Genomic DNA, 18,065 nt, shown 5'->3' with positions numbered 1-18,065 from the left:
CTCGGTTTACAGGGAACACTGATCACAGACTATACCACCAGCAAACTGAACATGTTACTCAAGTGCCCACCTGACAACAGTTAAAGGAATCTGTTTATCCACAATTCTGTTTTTCTCCATGGGGAAGGAGATTAACAGCTGAATGAAAATGGCATTTATCTGACAAAGGGTTTTTGTGCATTTAACTAACAGTACAAAGTTCCCTTGCCTCCCACGTCCTAATGGAGAAACCTCTTTCTTCATATATTACTCTGTCTCTGCAGAGGACTTTTTGCTTTGCTTTTATTTTCCAGCACCCAAAACACAAATGGGGCACAACTGACACTAAGCAAACATTTTAACAATGCCAGTAAGCTCAAGATACACCATAGTTATATTTATATATACTTTTTTCTTAAATACATTAAAACACCTGTTTTCAGTACATATTTATATAAATGGAACCCTTGTGGCGTTTTGTGTGCGCTTGATTGAGGGTTTCCAAGAGAAAATCCAGTACTGTGCCTCTCAATTAGCTACAACAGCAATCCAATCACAAAATAAAAAAGAAAATTATAGTCTTATTTCTTTGCCTACCCTAACGAGGCTTGCAATACCCAGATTTTTAATTTTTAACGTATATTACTTATGTGCAGTTAAAATATTTTAGTCATATTTAATAACTGAAAAACAACAGAAAACATTTAAAAAAGCAATCTAGTTCACTGAAGTAATTAGGAAAATAGCTTCTTCACCATATCTCCAATTAGTAAGAAAACATATTGTAATAATTTATATCACCAGGCACCCTGTTCTAAGGGAAAGGCACTGCCTTGAGAATTGTGCAAAATGTGGCAGTTTCAGTCTGCATGAGATTCAGCAAAACTTACTTTTACATTTCAGCTCATGTAGGTCTCATCTGTTCAATTCTTCCTTGAGAGAATCTGACAGCTGAAAACTACATTCATTAGAAGCTACTGAGCTTTGTCCGGCTTTGTGAGAAAACTTCTTCCATCTGCCACAGGAAGAGACGTTGTTTGTGAATCTCAGCAACTGTTTTGGTCAAGTTTTGGGTTGGTAAAGAAAAACTGGCCTGGTTTTGCGGTTCCAGTGTGATTGATTCTCATAGCCCTAACGGACACACAAGAACTGTTAATGAAGGAGGAGTGGAATTTTATTTTCTACTTTCTTTAACCCATTTTTGTACACCTTCAGATAAAAACAAAGGGCACAGTTCTTTGTGTGCCAATCTCTATGTTGTGTATGTGAAGATAATATATATGTGTGTGTGTGTGTGTGCGCCTTTACTGCACACATATATACATACACAGACACACACTAGAACTTCCTGTAAATATAAAATAGCAGTAAGTATACCTTTTATTCTACTACTTTGTAAATGCAAAAATACCCCTTCCTGGTGACACAATTTTCCTTTTCATAATCTCAGAATGTTGCATTTGCAGTTTCTAGTCCTCATGCTTTATCACTGAATGGAAATTAGTAAGGCCTACTGGAACCATCCTTAGTTTTTACTCAGGCAATGTCCACTGACATCATGAGGACTTTGATATCAAGGATGCCATCCTAACCCTCACCCTTTCAAATATAAACTATGATCTCAGAATGAGTAATTTTTCCTTGTACTGCTTTAGAGGCCATATAAATTGTAGAAATTTTATATAATGTTCTGCTTTCCTCCCTTGTGTGCCAGGACATCACGGTATATAATTAACACTATTAATTTCCAGTTGTGAATGGTTTAAATCATATAATAACTTTGTTCTCATTTGTTTTATACTTCATCATCTTTTTTTCATGTATTAGAGTGCTATATTTTTCATTAAGAGTAGGGGAGGACTGAAGGGCCTGCTGTTGTAATAGCAGATATTTCCAACCTCTTGTTATGATTTATTATTTCACATGAATGAAAGGACCATACATGAATGCTATTTGCTACTTACTGAGCTATTCCACCTTTTAGTGGAGAAATTTTTCACTGTTGAATTGGCACCAATTTTTCATCAGCAGAAAACTGTTGTCCTGTGTTTATAGCTGCCTTAAAGAGAAATTGATACTGCATCTTCATGTTAATCAAGTCAATGTTTCCCCTGTATAAATTTATCCCTGCAGAAAGCACATTTCTATAGATGAGGCCAAATCCTGCTCATCTTACTCACATGAGCATTTCTTCTGATTCAGGGGCTGGTCCAAATCTGATGAATGGAAAGCCTCCCAGTGACCTTAATGGCCTTTGCATCAGACCTTTAAATGGGACTTCCCATGGGAGGGTTTTTGAATGGGCTCAGCATTGCCTTAACTCTGTTCCCGTTGAAGTCTGTGGTAAAAGTCACAGCTTTGATAGGATTAGAGTTAGGCCAACTCTGCACATGTTTTGATGTCAGCAAGCACACAGAACTTCTAACAATCTTACCCAAGTGAGCAAGACAATCAGGATTTGGCCCGTATTCTGTACAGTTTACAGAATAGGGGTCTGCATATTGTGTGTCTGCTGATGATACAAGAGTTGCAAGCATGACTTTATAATGACTTTATTCCCCAAAGGCCAGTAAATTGATGACCGCCAATGAATGCAATCAGTTATGCCATCTACCAAATGAAGGGCACAGAATTAAAACATTAAAGTCATATACTGCCCTGAGTTTGCAGCAAAACATTCATGTCAGTGGGAATTCCCTATGCAGACAGAGGGCATTATATGTCATTCCAGTCTTCATACAACAAATTGCTTGGCACTATTAATAACTGTAGAAGTAAGACACAGAAATTATATTTGGTACTATGTGGAAAATGTGTAAGTGGCTTTCTCTAGTTGACCACTAAAGAAATCCTGTTTTACTCTTCAAATGAAAAACATGAGGGCTTATTAATGTACAAAATTATTATAATGAATGAAAATACGCCCCTTTGCCCCCCCACTACAGTCCTAAACACCTCCGAGATTCAGTGTTATAGGAAGATCTGTGTGTTACAAGATTTTTTTTTCTAATACGATTGGTTTTTCTTTTTAAATCTACTCAAGGAACAACAAATATATTGCAGTAGTATCAAGTGGTATCAGCTTCACCTTCATCCAGGGCATAGTTGAGTTTTATGACAGTGCTGATAAAGTCACCAAGTTCTACAAAATCAGCAGTGATAATATTGATACCACTTTCTCCTGGTTTCTGTGTTCGGACCCACTGCATCATGGCAGGAAGAGCCCTGAGGAGGAAAAGAAAGAAGAGTTATTCATAAAAAAAGAAAGACAAGCACTTTGGGTGGAGTTTTCTAAAGCCCTTAGCTTTGATTTTATTTTGCTCCCCCACATAAAATGCCCATGGACTTCAGTTAGACCACTTCTGAGCACTTTTGGAATTTCCACCCTTTCCTCCTTTAATTCCATATGAAGAATATATCTTGATTATATTCCAACTTAAGCATTAGTCTAAACATTTAATAGATACATGACATGCAATTCCACAGCAATTGGTTGGGAAGGAGAAATAGCACAGAAAACAAGTCATTGTTCATGTTAGGTTGATACATCTTAGAAAACTTTGAGAAATATTTTGCTTATACAGTAAACTCTTTCATATTCAGCAACCCTCGGACTGGGAGGCTGCCAGATATGCAAATATCAAGCGTAACTGGGGAGAGGCACAGGAAGCGGACAGTGACCCCCCAGAAAGTTCAACTCTTCCTGCCCCCCCACAAGCGCCAGCTCCCCCCAACCACTGCCCCTTTACCTTTTGGTGGGGACAGCGGGAGCTGCTGGCAGGGCTTTCACATGGCCGCATGGTGCAGGGAGCTGCTGGTGGGAGCAGGGACCATGGTGTGGGGAGATGCTGGTGGGTTCAGGGATCACAGCGCAGGGAGATGCTGGTGGGTTCAGGGATCACAGCGCAGGGAGATGCAGGCGGGCTCAGGGATCGCCATGAGGGAGCCCCTGAGGGGGCTTAGGGATTGCTACGTGGCGTGGGGAGCTGCTGGCAGGACTCAGGCATTGCCATGCAGCGTGGGAAGCCTCTGACTGCTGCCCTGCAGCCAACCCCCTCCAGGGACCTATGAGCACCCCAGCTGGCACTGGGAGGAGCAGCCATGGCTCAGCAGAACTCGCCTGGTAGCTCTGAGTGGAGAGCTACCAATAAACCTGCTTAGCCTGCAGGTGGGGTGGGGTGGGGGGTAGGGCTTGTGCAGCACCCGGGACTGTCTGAAAAACAAACAAACAAACAAACAAACAAAAACCGGAAGCTGCGTCATGGCTCAGGGTTTCCTGGTGCTATGCCGGTCATCTGAGAGTTCCAGCTGATCAAATACCGGATGAACAAGAGTTTACTGTATCGTGGATGCTGTCTATTGTTCTCACACTTCATTCTTCATTACTTCTTTTCACAAAAGCAAAAAACCTTTGTTTCTCAAAAGTTCTATTTTTCCTAAGTGTTATTTTCCATGAAGATTTGGCATTGTATCAAATCTTAGTTTGGGACACTGGAAAAATATGCAGGCTATCCACTTCTTTACAAAACTGTATGTCAAATGTCCAATACCCAAGCCATGCTCCATCATGAGTTTATGATTAGTTAGTGGAAGAAAATCAGTGAAGACTTACTGGTTGTTTTCTGAGCTAGCGTGAAGTTATTAGGGCAGGAACCCAGAGGTGGGATATTGGACTGCAAAACATATTTCTGTGTGTGTCTTCATAGCCAAGTGCTCTCTGATGCTATGAAAATTATGTAAGCTTTCTAAACACTAGGACCACCAATGGAGCAAAGGGGAAATCGTCCCAAGGCCTGGCAATACAAAAGTGCCCAGAGCGCCCAGTTGCTGCTACTACTACAGTAGCGGCAGTGCCTAGAGTCTCAGGCCCTTTAAATCACCGCTGGAGCACCACGCTCCAGAGTGCTGAAGGCTGAGCCACACTGTGGTCTTGGTGGTGCTTAAGGCTGGCTGTCCCAGCTCCTTCCTTTCAGACTGAAGCCCTGGCCTCTCTGCCCCCACTGCTAATCACCTATATATGGAGATGTCTGATACTAAGTGACTCCTTAACCCTGCAGATAAAGGAATAACATCATCATATGGCTGGAAGTTGAAGTTAGCAAAGTACAAATGAAATAATTATGTGCATTTTTTACAGTGTGGTTATTTGATCATTGAAGCAAATGACCAAACTATACAGTAGCTGGAATCTTGAAATCAAGACTGTTTATATTTCTACAAATATATTCTATTTCAACCACACATTACTGAGCTACAGGAAGCATTCACTGAGTGAAGTCTATGTCCTGTGCTATATGAGTTCAGATTAGATGAATGTAACAGAACATTTCGGCCTTAAACTCTACAGATCTGTTATTCCCTCCTGGATTGCACCTGAAATAGTCATTTTCCCCTATACAAATTAAGTGAAAAATGCTGATCTAGGAGCAATATCAATCAGGATTATTGTTTTGAACCTAAATTAATCTATTCCTGACCAAAGGTGTTAGGTAAAATAGGAAGAAAGTAAACAGAATGGGTAAAGGATACAGATTTACTTGTAAGTAGCCTAACTAATTGTAAAAGTATTCACACAAAGGTTAATATTGTTCTTACAAAATACTACGGAGAGAAATGGGGACTGGTTTTGTTCAACATCTTCATTAATGACCTGGAGGAGGGAATGGATTGTACCCCCAGCAAGTTCGCAGATGACAGTAAGCAAGGAGAAGAGAGACATATGCTAGAGGGTAGGGATGGGGTCCAAAGTAACCTAGACAAATTGGAAGACTGGGCCAAGAGTAATCAGATGAACTTTAACAAGGACAAGTGCAGAGTTCTGCGCTTAGGACATAAGAATCCCAAACACTGCTACAGGCTGGGGACTGACAGACTACGCAGCAGTTCTGCAGAAAAGGACTTGCACATTACAGTGAATGAGAAGCTGGACATGAGTCAACAATGTGCCCCTGTAGCCAAGAAGGCTAACAGCATATTGGGCTGCATTAGTAGGAGCATTGCCAGCAGATCTAGGGAAGTGATTATTCCCCTTTATTCAGCACCGGTGAGGCCACATTTGGAATACTGTTTCCAGTTCTAGGCCCCCATTACAAAAAGGATGTGGATGCAAGGGATAGAGCCCAGCAGAGGGCAACAAAAACATTTAGGGGGCTGGAACACAACTTCTGAAGAGAGGCTGGGGGATTTGGGCTTATGTAGTCTACAGAAGAGAAGAATGAGGAGGGATCTGACAGCACCCCTCAACTTCCTGAAGGGGAGTTTACAAAGAGAATGTTGAGAGGCTGTTTTCAGTGGTGACAGGTGACAGAATGAGGAGCGATGGTCTCAAACTGTGGAGGTGGAGGTCTAGGTTGTATATTAGGCAAAACTATTTCCCTAGGAGGGTGCTGAAGCACTGGAATGCATTACCTAGAGAGGTGGTAGAATCTCCATCCCTAGAGGTTTTTAAGCCTAGGCTTGACAAAGTCGAAACTGTGATTATATAGTTGGGATTGGTCCTGTTTTGAGCAGGGGGTTAGACTTGATGACCTCCTGAGTTTTTTTTTCCAATCCTATGATTCTATGATAAATGCATGGAAGCTTACCAGGCCTTGATTCAGATCAGAGAAGTACTTAAAGACATATGAAGTCCATCTTTGTTCAGCAAAGCATAACATTTTACTGTATGAATTCCTGTGAGACTTGAGCAGGTGCTTAAAATTAAGCGTGTGTTCAAGTGCTTTGCTGAATAGACTATGTTTACACCATAATTTTATTATCTATAAACCTTCAGGACTGTAGCTAGTATTGATGAACAAAGAACCAACAGAGAAGCTATAAACTTTGAGAAAGACCATATTGTAATTCCAGGAACCAACATGTGGAACGAATTGACACCAACCAGCTTTTGAGGAACTAGCCAAATCATAATAAGGCTGAAGAGAGTGCCACAGACAAATGAGAGCATGAAGACTGATTAAGGTTGCCTCAAAGGGGTTAGAAACATCCAAAGGCCGCGTGCAATATTTGCTGAACACAGGATAACTACACTGGACACAATTCCCACCGAGGACATTCAATAGCCTTACCTTTTAATTCATGCTTTCCATTTGAGTTAATAAAGTCTTAGATTTCTCTAAATAGGTTGATATTAGCCCTTTATTTCTTGAATGCTCATCTCCCTTTGATATTAATTTCCACTTGAGGCATAACACCTTCTCCCTGTGGCATCCCACTTGGTTGCTGTGCAATCAAAAATAATTTTGTCATTCTGTTCCCAAACCCCAGGGTTTTCTTAGAATCTAATCTAGTAGTTTTCAAACTAGTTTGATCATGCTTCTTGCCCCCCATGTGTGTCTGTCATAGTTTATACCCCAGGCACACAAGTACTTATGTGGATTAAAAAAAAAAATCAACATGCATCGATAAATATTGCAAACAGAAATTCAAACACAGCCACTGAGCCACTGTAATAAGAACAAAAACAAAACTGTGATTACGGTTGATACTTACAATTAAATGTGTGCAGGGAAATTGTTGTCTCTAAAGCTTCTTCTGCCATTCCCACCCGCCCCAGATACATTCTGTACCACCTCCGAGGGGTCAGAGTGGCACCTTGGTTTAAAACCCTCTGACCTAATTTATATAATAAAGATCCTAGCAGCTTGATATTTAGAAAAAGGGTTCTTTTTCTCTTACTAGGCGCTAACAAATCTAACCTTTATTACACAGGTATGATTTTTTTCTTTAGGTTAGTATTCTATTGAAGGTCTAACCTGAATTGCTGTGCTGCAACATTAGACCCTTTCAGGTGAAGTGCTGGTAGGCAGCTGATTTCATTTAATATTTCAAACTGAACTTCACTGCCCAATCCCCAATCATACTGTCGGATACATTGATAAAGATCTTTTGTTGATGACTCCAGACAGCTTGAAAACTTAAGTCATATGTAGATGAGTCTAGACTACAAATAAAATAAAATAAAATAAAAAGACTTTGCCTACCAAAGAACAAGACTTGTCTCTATATTAATACACAGAAAGAATCAAAGCAGCAAAATACAAGGGGCCCAAATTCTGCACTGGTGTGATTCCATTGACCTGAAGGATTAGGCTGCGGGTGTTCTACAAAAGTCTCTTTCATTAATGCTGCATAGGATGAGAAGTTCATAGAAAGGGCAGTACATTTCCCTCTTCCCATAATGTCACCTTGAAAATGGCTCTGCATCAGTGGTTGCAAGAAACTGTGTGCATTGTTTTGCTTTAGTGCAAATACTCACATATGCTAACAGCAATTATGGGACTAATCCTGGTTTAATGTTCCTGGGGGTCTCTTTGTGATGGCAATACAAAACTTGTTTACCCTTCATTGTAATTTCCAGGCTCTGCATGCCTCAAACTAGTAATTGTCCTCATTAAGACTTTTAGTCAGGAAAATGCAGACCATGCTGTGTGACAGCCACCCACGTGTTTTTAAGCTCACAGAAACCCAGTGGATGCCATGGCATTACGGTGTATTCTCTTACTCTCTTTAACAAAGTGGATGTTATTCATTGACATAACGAAAGAATGCAATTCTCTAACCCCATAAATGCACTGCAGCCAGCTATGGATTCCACCCATCCCCACAATGGAATCTGTGTAAGCAAATCCCTGTGGCCACTAGGAGTCTGCTGCAGGGGGTGAGTGGAATCCATGGTCCATTTACCTACACTATCAGGACCTAGGCTTCCCAGTCTGAAACTGGGAAAAGTGACAGATTAGTCTGAGAATAGGTCTCAGCCCCAGACCTTGCTGACGCACAAAAGTTGTGCTGATTAAACCAGGGGTCAGCAACCTTTCGGAGGTGGAGTGCTGAAACATGACACGTATGTATGATGTGAGTGTCGGTGACACTTTTAAAAGTCACTAATAGTCCTACTTACAACAGCTTCATTAATTAATTAAGATGCAGAGATTTACCATTTAGGTGGAGATTGGTAGCATCAGATGGTCTTTTATTAATCCATTTTAGAGACTAACGGATTTATTAGGGTATAAGCGTTCATGGGTAAAACCCACTTTATCAGATGGAAAGGAGTGGAAATACAAAGACAGGTATGTAAGTAAGAAATCTGCTACAAAAATAGTTACTACCCATTGTAAACTAGGGTGATTGTGACCATTCCATATAACTGAAGGGGAGACGTGAATGTGGAGATGATGCTGCCTTTGTGGAGTGTTAACTAATTAAGATCCTTACAGAGGCCTAATTGTTTAGTATTGAATTTGCAAATTAGCTCCAAATGAGCAGTTTCACTTTGTAATAGAGTGTGTGTGTGTGTGTGTGTGTGTATAAAGAGGGCTACTTTAAAATCCTTTAATGAATGCACAGGGAGGTTAAAGTGTCCCCGTACAGGTTTGTGTGTGTTCCCTTTCTTGAGGTCTGATTTATGCCTGTTTTTAGCTCTCTACCCCGATGCACATGATACAGCCTACCTTCGCTGTCCCCGACTCAAATCTCTTGGGTATCGTCTGTGCTGGCAATTGAGCAACAAAGCTTTTGTCATTCATAGGTGCTTAACCTCCCACCCCAAATGACAAAAGCTTTGCCATGGCAAGTACTAGTGAAAGGAAATCCTGCTTATGGGGTACGGCTACACTACACAGCTTTCAGTGACATGGCTGTGTCGACATGGTCATGTCATTAAAAAAAAATCAGGCTGTGTAAACACCATTTGTCAGCATTTCTGCAGACAAAAATCCAAAAATCTTACACTCCCTCCAAGCAGCCTTTGCTTTGTCCTTGAGGCAGCGGGGAGGGTAGTTAAGCATCTGTGAATGACAAAAGCTTTGTCGCTCAATTGTCAGTGTAGACAAAGCCATTGGGAGTGGAAGTATTTTGCTGGCAAAAGTGCCAACAGTGTTTATGCTGCCTGACTTTTAACAATGGCTGTGTTGACATATCTGTGCCACTAAAAGCTATGTAGTGTAGACATACCCCTACTGTAGACACAGCACTCCTGCTGACCAAGCAAACACCACTCATATGGATATAAGGTTTTTTTCAGCAAAAGCACTGACAAACAGTATTTACACTACCTGACTCTTAACAACGTGGCTGTGCCAACATGACTGTGTTGCTAAAAGTCTAGACAAAGCTTCTATGACTTTGCCTCAGTTTCCCTATTTCCCCTATCTGTAAAATGCTGCAGTGACAATCCAAAATACTTATTTGAGGAGTATTTGATCAGAATGCTTGCTTGCCTCACAGGGGTGTTGTGCAATTTAATTATTGGCAGTGAACATTCTGAAGTTCTTAGAAGATGAAAAGCACCATGTGAGCTTGATTGCTGCTGCAAATTAATGGCCAAGTACTTGAAAGCTCTGACACATGCAAATTAGTTATCGTCACATTTAAAAAAAGTTTGGTTTGCATTTCTATTTGAAACATCTGCACTAATATCTGCAAATTAGCTGGCTATATGATGGTTCCCTTTTTAAATGATCTATTGAGCATAGTTTATAAGAGCCTTACTTACTCAGTGGCTATTTCCAGATCTGAAGAAGTGGGTCTGCCCCACAAAAGTTCATTAAAAGAGCTAATAAATTACTTAGTTAGTCTGTTAAGTGCTACATGATACAGGCTAACACTGCTACCTCTCTGTGACTATGTAGCAGCTGAGGGATTTGCTGGGGAAGCCACACCTTGCATTGGAGTTATGCTGCAAAATTTCATTTTTTTTTAAAAGCTATTGGTCCTTATGGTTTCAAAAATCACCTTAAAAACATGAACCACAGCTACAAGCTACTGCACTATTGACTGCCTTAGTCTATGCACAGCCCAACTGAAATAACAGCACAAAGAGACAGCTGCACGATCCAATGAATGACCAGGAAAGAGAAATATCTTCCTTTAGTTCCACAGACCTTACGCATGAGGCCTCAGTCTGACCTGACACCACCCACTTTAAGCTGGTGTAATTCCACTGATTTCAGTGGGATTATGCCTACGTTACACCACTGTGGGATCAAAATCAGTTCCTGTGGCAGGCGCCATGTTGTTTGGCAAACAAAGGATGAAATACAATTCATCTGCCCCAGACTCTTGCTCCAGTGTGGGTTTGTAGTGGTGTTTTAGGAAACAGAGAGAAAGCTGCCTACAGGAAGGAAGAGCTCCCAGCTCAAAGGCTATCAGATGGTATTGAACACCAGTCTGTGAGAGTGTCTATTATTCTGGGTGGTCTGTTGCCTTGTTTTGATGTCAGATTACGAACATTACCCTTGGAGAAAATGCCTTGCTGAATGTTCCACTGTATGATTTCTGGTGAGTCATTCCACCAGCTCAACAGTCTGTTGTAAATAAATACATACTGCTGCATATCTGGGGTCACTCTTGTCTCTCAGAAGAGAGGGAATAAACCATTTCTTCAAGTCCAAGGACTCCTGAGAGCTGACAAACAATACTCCTCTTGTTTTCAACAAAGGAAATATGAAGTAGCTGGTCTGAAGGCAATGGAGTTAGACTGGTATGAAAGCAACAGGAGAATCAAATCCAATCAAATCATGCACAGGCAATTTCAAAGCTGGAGAATACTGTTCATCTTAAAAGAAGCATACTGGATTAGCATAATAAAATCTTTGAAAAAAACCCTCTAAGTAACCTCAGTTAAGGGAGCAAAACTGAAAGCCTCTCATGCTACCTTTTGGAATCAAACTATGGAAAAGCTAACTGCATTACAATTTGATAAAAGAAAATCTGTTTTTGGCCTGTTTTAGCTCAGAGTAAATTTTTTATGTCTGAGTCACATATCCCGGACAATGTGACAGAACATTAACGACAGCAGTGCTCTATCGTGAGGCCTCCTGTGGTGAAACATCCATTCCTCTCAACAGAGCTTTTGAGGAAGGAGAGGGGAAAAAAAGCAGCACAATAAACGTGAAAGAGTTGCTCAGGCTATTAATGAGAGTTTCATTGCTAAAGGGCAGACAGTCGGATTGCTTTCAGATTATATGGAACCACTCCAGTGACTAATCCAGTCAGGGAGAAGTGGTTTCATGTACAGATTGCAAAATGGTCAAACAGTGAGTGCCCCAGTTACCAACACTAGGTCACTCTATACCTTGAAGCTATTCCATTTGCTTGGAACAAAAACGATATTTACATGTTGTGATAGAATTTTCTGTGTCTTTCTTCCCTCTTCAATCCCCCTTTCCGCCTTGGAAGGTGGTAAAGTGATAGGGAACAGCCAGCATGGATTTGTAAAGAACAAATGATGTCAAACTAATCCGATAGCTTTCTTTGATAGGATAACAAGCCGTGTGGATAGGGGAGAAGCAGTAGATGTGGTATTCCTAGACTTTAATAAAGCATTTCATACGGTCTCGCATGATCTTATAAAAAACTAGGCAAATACAATTTAGATGAGGCTACTATAAGGTGGGCGCATAACTGGCTGGATAACCATACCCAGAGAGTAGTTCTTAATGGGTCTCAATCCTGCTGGAAAAGTGTAACAAGTGGGGTTCCGCAGAGGACTGTGTTAGGAGTGGTTCTCTTCAATATCTTCATCGATGATTTAGATATTGGCATAGGAAGTACGCTTATTAAGTTTGCAGATGATACCAAGCTGGGAGGGGTTGCAGCTGCTTTGGAGGATAGGGTCATAATTCAAAATGATCTGGATAAATTGGAGAAATGGTCTGAGGTAAACAGGATGAAGTTTAATAAGGACAAATGCAAAGTACTCCACGTGGGAAGGAACAATCAATCAGTTTCACACATACAGTATGGGGAGAGACTGTCTTGGAATGACTGCAGCAGAAAGGGATCTAGGGGTTGTAGTGGACCACAAGCTAAATATGAGTCAATGGTGTGATGCTGTTGCAAAAAAAGCAAACATAATTCTGGGATGCATTAACAGGTGTGTTGCAAACAAGACACGAGAAGTCATTCTTCCACTCCACTCTGTGATGGTTAGGCCTCAGCTGGAGTATTGTGTCCAGTTCTGGGCACCGCAGCTCAAGAAAGATGTGGAAAAATTAGAGAGGGTCCAGAAAAGAGTGACAAGAATGATTAAAGGCCTAGAGAATGTGACCTATGAAGAGAGGCTGAAAAAATTGGGCTTGTTCAGTTTGGAAAAGAGAAGATTGAGGGGAGACATGATAGCGGTTTTCAGGTATCTAAAAGGGTATCATAAGGAGGAGGGAGAAAACTTGTTCTTCTTGGCCTCTAAGGATAGAGCAAGAGGCAATGGACTTAAACTGCAGCAAGGGAGGTTTCGGTTGGACATCAGGAAAAAGTTCCTAACTGTCAGGGTGGTCAAACAGTGGAATAAACTGGCAAGGGAGGTTGTCGAATCTCCATCGCTGGAGATATTTAAGAACAGGTTAGATGGATGTCTATCAGGGATGGTTTAGACAGTACCTGGTCCTGCCATTGGGGCAGAGGGCTGGACTCAATGGCCTCTTGAGGTCCCTGCCAGTCCTAGTATTCTGTGATTCTATGATTCTTTCCTACAGGAAATGTTCATTTGCAAGGAAATGCTTGATCCTTTGTACCACTGCCTAGTTATAAGAGCACAGGAATTGCTGTTAAGAACTGTTTAGTTCAAATAATTGAACAGCCTAGACTGATTTGCCATCCAAGTTTTAGGCCAGATTGTAAAACTATCCACTAGGTTTGGGTGCCCAACTTGATAAACACTGATTCTCATGGTGCCAAGCACTTGCAACTCAGTTAACTTCACTGGTTGCTGGGAGTGCTCTACACATCTCCATCTTCATCCCAAGAATCTTAAATTGGATTTATTCAAAATTAAAATGGACATATTCAAAATTAGCAGACTGGGTAGGGCTTAAACTCTCTGAGTTGGATTTTCAAGAAGCCTCAGTGTTAGCCTAACATTGATACTAGTGAAAGTTATGTGGGATGGGGAGGACAGAATAGTTGCACTAGAAACTCCAGAAGGGTTCCTTGGGCCCCAAGCAAGTCTCTAGGAATTGATCTTTATTTAAAATTTATGTCATGTGCTGAAATCTCTCAGAATACATCCAAGCAAAATCACCAGTGATGCTCTGCAGAACTGCAGGAAGTACTCTCCCAATGCTCCTATTTGGGTAATACCGCTCCATCCACCCCACTGGAGACAGGGGCTCAAAGTTCTATTTAAACCCTTCATGTTTACACAGTGCTTTGAAGTGCTACCTTCAAGGCCAATTATCAGTGCTATGTGTGCATCTGAATTGTTGTTCCTTCTCTTCTGCTGATCTCAGGGAACAGGCCAATAGTGGAAGATCAGGGTTAGTCTGTATCTGCAAAAACAACATGTCCTGTGGCACCTTAGTGTGCTCTTGTATGGATGCAAGACCTGACGTACTAAAACATTTTCAAATCACAAGCTATGGACATTCATAAACAGATGCCTGAGGTACATCCTTTGCATCAAATGCCAAGACTTGGTCACAAATGAGGAGCTTTGGAACAAAGCAGGACAAGAACCACTTGACTTTCAAATCAAGAGAAGAAAGTGGAAATGGGTTGGCTACACTTGCAGAAAACCAACATCCAGCATAGTCCGCCAAGGTCTCAAATGAAACCCGCAGTGAAAATACAAAAGAGGAAGACCTTGGACAATGGGGAGAAGATCTACTGAGATTGAATACTAGTACAGCCAGTGTCTGCATCCTGCCAACTCAGGAAGAGTATAACACTTTCCTTCAAGATCCTGAAAAATGGACTCTCACAAGTCTCCTGTGAGACTGGATGAATAATGTACCACGTTCATTTCAGACAGTGTTCTAAAAATACAGTCTACCCTGGTACCCAGAAGGATTGGCACAACTGGGGTACTTCTGGAGTCAGCTAGAAGTTTTGTCCAGAGACAGAGTGAAGTGGAGGAGACTTGTAGTAGATGACCTATGCTCCACCTGGAGTACAAGGGTTTAAGTCAAGTAAGTCAAGCTATTGATCCAGAATGCCTCTTTTTTTTTTTTTTAGTGGAAGATCAGTTTAATAACTATTTGCACAGTCTTTCTGGCACATGTAGTGCGATGTCATTTAGCTAGTAATATGATTTTCCTGACCAGTATTACTTTCATATGACTGGAAATCTCTCTGTGAACCTTTTGGAGCTGCTAGTATATATAGCCTCAATAGCATTTACTGGGTGGTAGCCATGGACAGTGGCCACTTGCAAAGAGTTAATTTCAGTTCCTCAGCACCTCAGATGCCATAGTTTTTCCTTTGTCATTTGGTGGTACCCTGCAAGTCTGCCTAGGACTCCATCAGAACTGAATGTCCTGAGAAGGGGTTGACAGGGTTACTAAGTGATCTGAAAATTTTAATGGACTGTGCCAATCCTTCTGGGTACCGGGGTAGATTGTATTTTTAGAACACTGCCTGAAATGAATGTGGTACATTATTCATTCAGTCTCACAGGAGACTTGTGAGAGTCTGTATTTCAGGATCTTGAATGAAGGTGTTATGCTGTTCCTGAGTTGGAAGGATGCAGACACTGGCTGTACTAGTATTCAATAGCCTGTGCATTTATTCCATTGAAATCTTATCTATAATTCAGTGGTCTCCAATTACTGAATAAAATTTGGAAATATTTAACTAGACTTTGCAGGCTAAAATTTAGGGGCCAGATTAATATTTTAATATGATTGATCAAAGCACTATAGGCCCTCCAGAATCATTGGGGCCAGTTTTCTTTGTACTTAGGACTAGTTTTTTGTTTTTTAAATGAACAGTGTGAACCTGAAAGTCAACTTTCTGTCTCCACATGCTAAGTCAGGGAATGGTAAATTTTAGTGGTATTTACAAAACTAATATCCTTACTCTTGCAAAAAGTGAAGTGGGATATTTAATAGCAACAAATGTTGACTCTCTAGGCTACTGGTTTGTTCTTAATATCTTGCTTTTATTCCTGGGGCTTTTTTTATGTTAAGCTTTTAGAGCAACAGGGAGGCAAGCTGTGGATCTAAGGATGTTAGCGATTTGCACAGCTGGGAAAGGTTTCAACAAGCCTGGGGCTATGATTATAGAAACTCTCATTAAAGCAACAACACTAGCCTCCACAAATAAACTCTACTTTTGGTGAAGGACCAAGCATTGATCATTAGGCCTCACAGCTCATGTCAGGTGTTCAGTGTTCCAAACCCGTCTTTTTCTTATGACTAGGGTCTCTCTTTGGACAAGTTGCCTAACTTTCATAATTAGCCATTCAATTAATAGAGCTGAATGTGACAGCTCAGATTCCTCCCATCCCACACATTTCTTTTTAAACTTTCCCTACAGAGGTATCACTGCATACCGTTACTCAGGCAGCGGTACCTGATACTTATTATTGTTGACATACTTGAGCTGGTGATGTGCTCCGGATCTAGTTCCTCCCCAGCCACTGAAAGAATGGTAATTTTTTTTTATTCATGGAATAGAAAAGTTATTTTTGGAATCAGGAGTTGTTCTATCACGTTTTATGTGGATTTTCCCACTCTTTGCTGAGGCAATCTCTACCAGCAGTTAAGGAAATATTTAACTGTTTTTTTAGTCCATCTTACATTTTGTCTTTCTACTACTTGAGACAGTTATTGATTTCAGTTTAAACTCAGGGTTTGGAGTTTAGTGCAATATGGAAGTGCTTCCTTGAAGGGTACAGTTCATTTATTAAATGCAGATGATGATACTGGATCTTTCACAAACCTGCATTCACCACCAACACTCATCATGATGTGAGTTGCCAGGCAGAGCTTTCACTCCGTAGTTTGTATCTTCTAATTTGTAGGCTGATGACTGTGGCTGGTTTACCTTCAATCAACTTTTCTTGGCTGTGTTCTGCCTTGGAGAGGGCCTCCACCTACAACATTCATTTATTTGGATTATTTAGTCTACAGAAGAGAAGTGTAAGGGGGCATTTGATAGCAGCCTTCAACCACCTGAATGGATGTTACAAAGAGGATGGAAAAAGGCTGTTTTCAGTAGTGACAGATCGAATGAGGAGCGATGGTCTCAAGTTGCAGGGGGGAAGTCTAGCTTGGATATTAGGGAAACCTGTTTTACTAGGGCTATGGGTACACCAGCGAGTTTTGCCAACAAAACCCTGGTTTTGTTGACAAAACTGGTGGAACATCTACATACAAAATGTGTTTTGTCAACAGTATGTCAACAAAAGTTGGTACTTCTGACTTGCCCAGATGAGTAAGAGTGCCTTTTGTTAATAAAAAGCTGTGTAGATGCTCTGGGGGGGGCCTTCTTTCGACAGACAGGGCATCCAGGACAACAGGCAGCCCCATCTGCTGTGCTTCTGGGTGCCTGTTTTGTTAAGAGAGAGGCCGGGCAGTCCAGCCACTCTGTTGACAGAGTGGAGCACCCTTCTGATTGGCTTTTGTGTGTGGCCGCACTCTGCTGACAGGAGTTTTGTCAGGAAATCTCTTCCAACAGTGACTTCTATCAACAGATCCCTGTAGTGTAACCATAGCATAGGAGAGTGGTGAAGCTCTGGAATAGGTTACCTAGAGAGGTGGTAGAATCTCCTTTCCTAGAGATCTTAAGTCCCTGCTTGACAAAGCCCTGGCTGGGATGATTTAGTTGGGATTGGTCTTGCTTTCAGCTGTGGGGTGGGGAGGTGGTTGAACTCGATGACCTCCTGAGGTCTCCTCCAACACAATCATTCTACAAATTCAGATTTTAAAAATTCCACAGTTCAGTGACATTTTGGTCTGGGTCCCTAGAATATGTATCTTTCTTTTTATATAGTTTTATGGTACTATTTGCACAAGCTTTGAAAAAAAAAATTATTTTTTCCATCAGCCTGTTAAGATGCAACTTCCAGCTCTACTATTAGGCAGCACCAGTCAGATTCTGTATGGTGCCTCCAGCTGGCTGCACACAAGACAGCTGTGAGTGGAGCCCAGCCTTTGGATCTGTGGATGTTTTAAGCTTCCCTGAGTCTCAGCAGGCTGCAGCACTATTTCCACTCTTGGCCTCTCTGGGTGCGTCTACATTAGCCGGCTACTTCAAAGTAGCTGGCACAACGTCGAAATAGTACACATCGTGTCTACATGTGCCGTCAGCTATTTCAATGTTGAAATCGACGTTAGGTGGCGAGACGTTGAAACTGCTATTCC

General features: G+C 41.3%; 1 protein-coding gene across 1 annotated transcript in view; it reads right to left on the bottom strand.

The window, feature by feature from the left end:
* Positions 1–3,047: 3,047 nt before the first annotated feature.
* PLCXD3 (phosphatidylinositol specific phospholipase C X domain containing 3) overlaps positions 3,048–18,065 on the bottom strand; it is a 158,584-nt gene continuing 143,566 nt past the window's right edge. The window contains exon 3 of the mRNA XM_074994306.1: positions 3,048–3,204. Within this exon, the coding sequence (XP_074850407.1) occupies positions 3,048–3,204 (157 nt within the window). The remainder of the gene's footprint in view (positions 3,205–18,065) is intronic.

This window comes from Carettochelys insculpta, chromosome 5 (assembly GCF_033958435.1).
Source record: "Carettochelys insculpta isolate YL-2023 chromosome 5, ASM3395843v1, whole genome shotgun sequence".
Lineage (NCBI taxonomy): Eukaryota > Metazoa > Chordata > Testudines > Carettochelyidae > Carettochelys > Carettochelys insculpta.
This window is presented reverse-complemented; position numbering and strand designations above follow the sequence as displayed.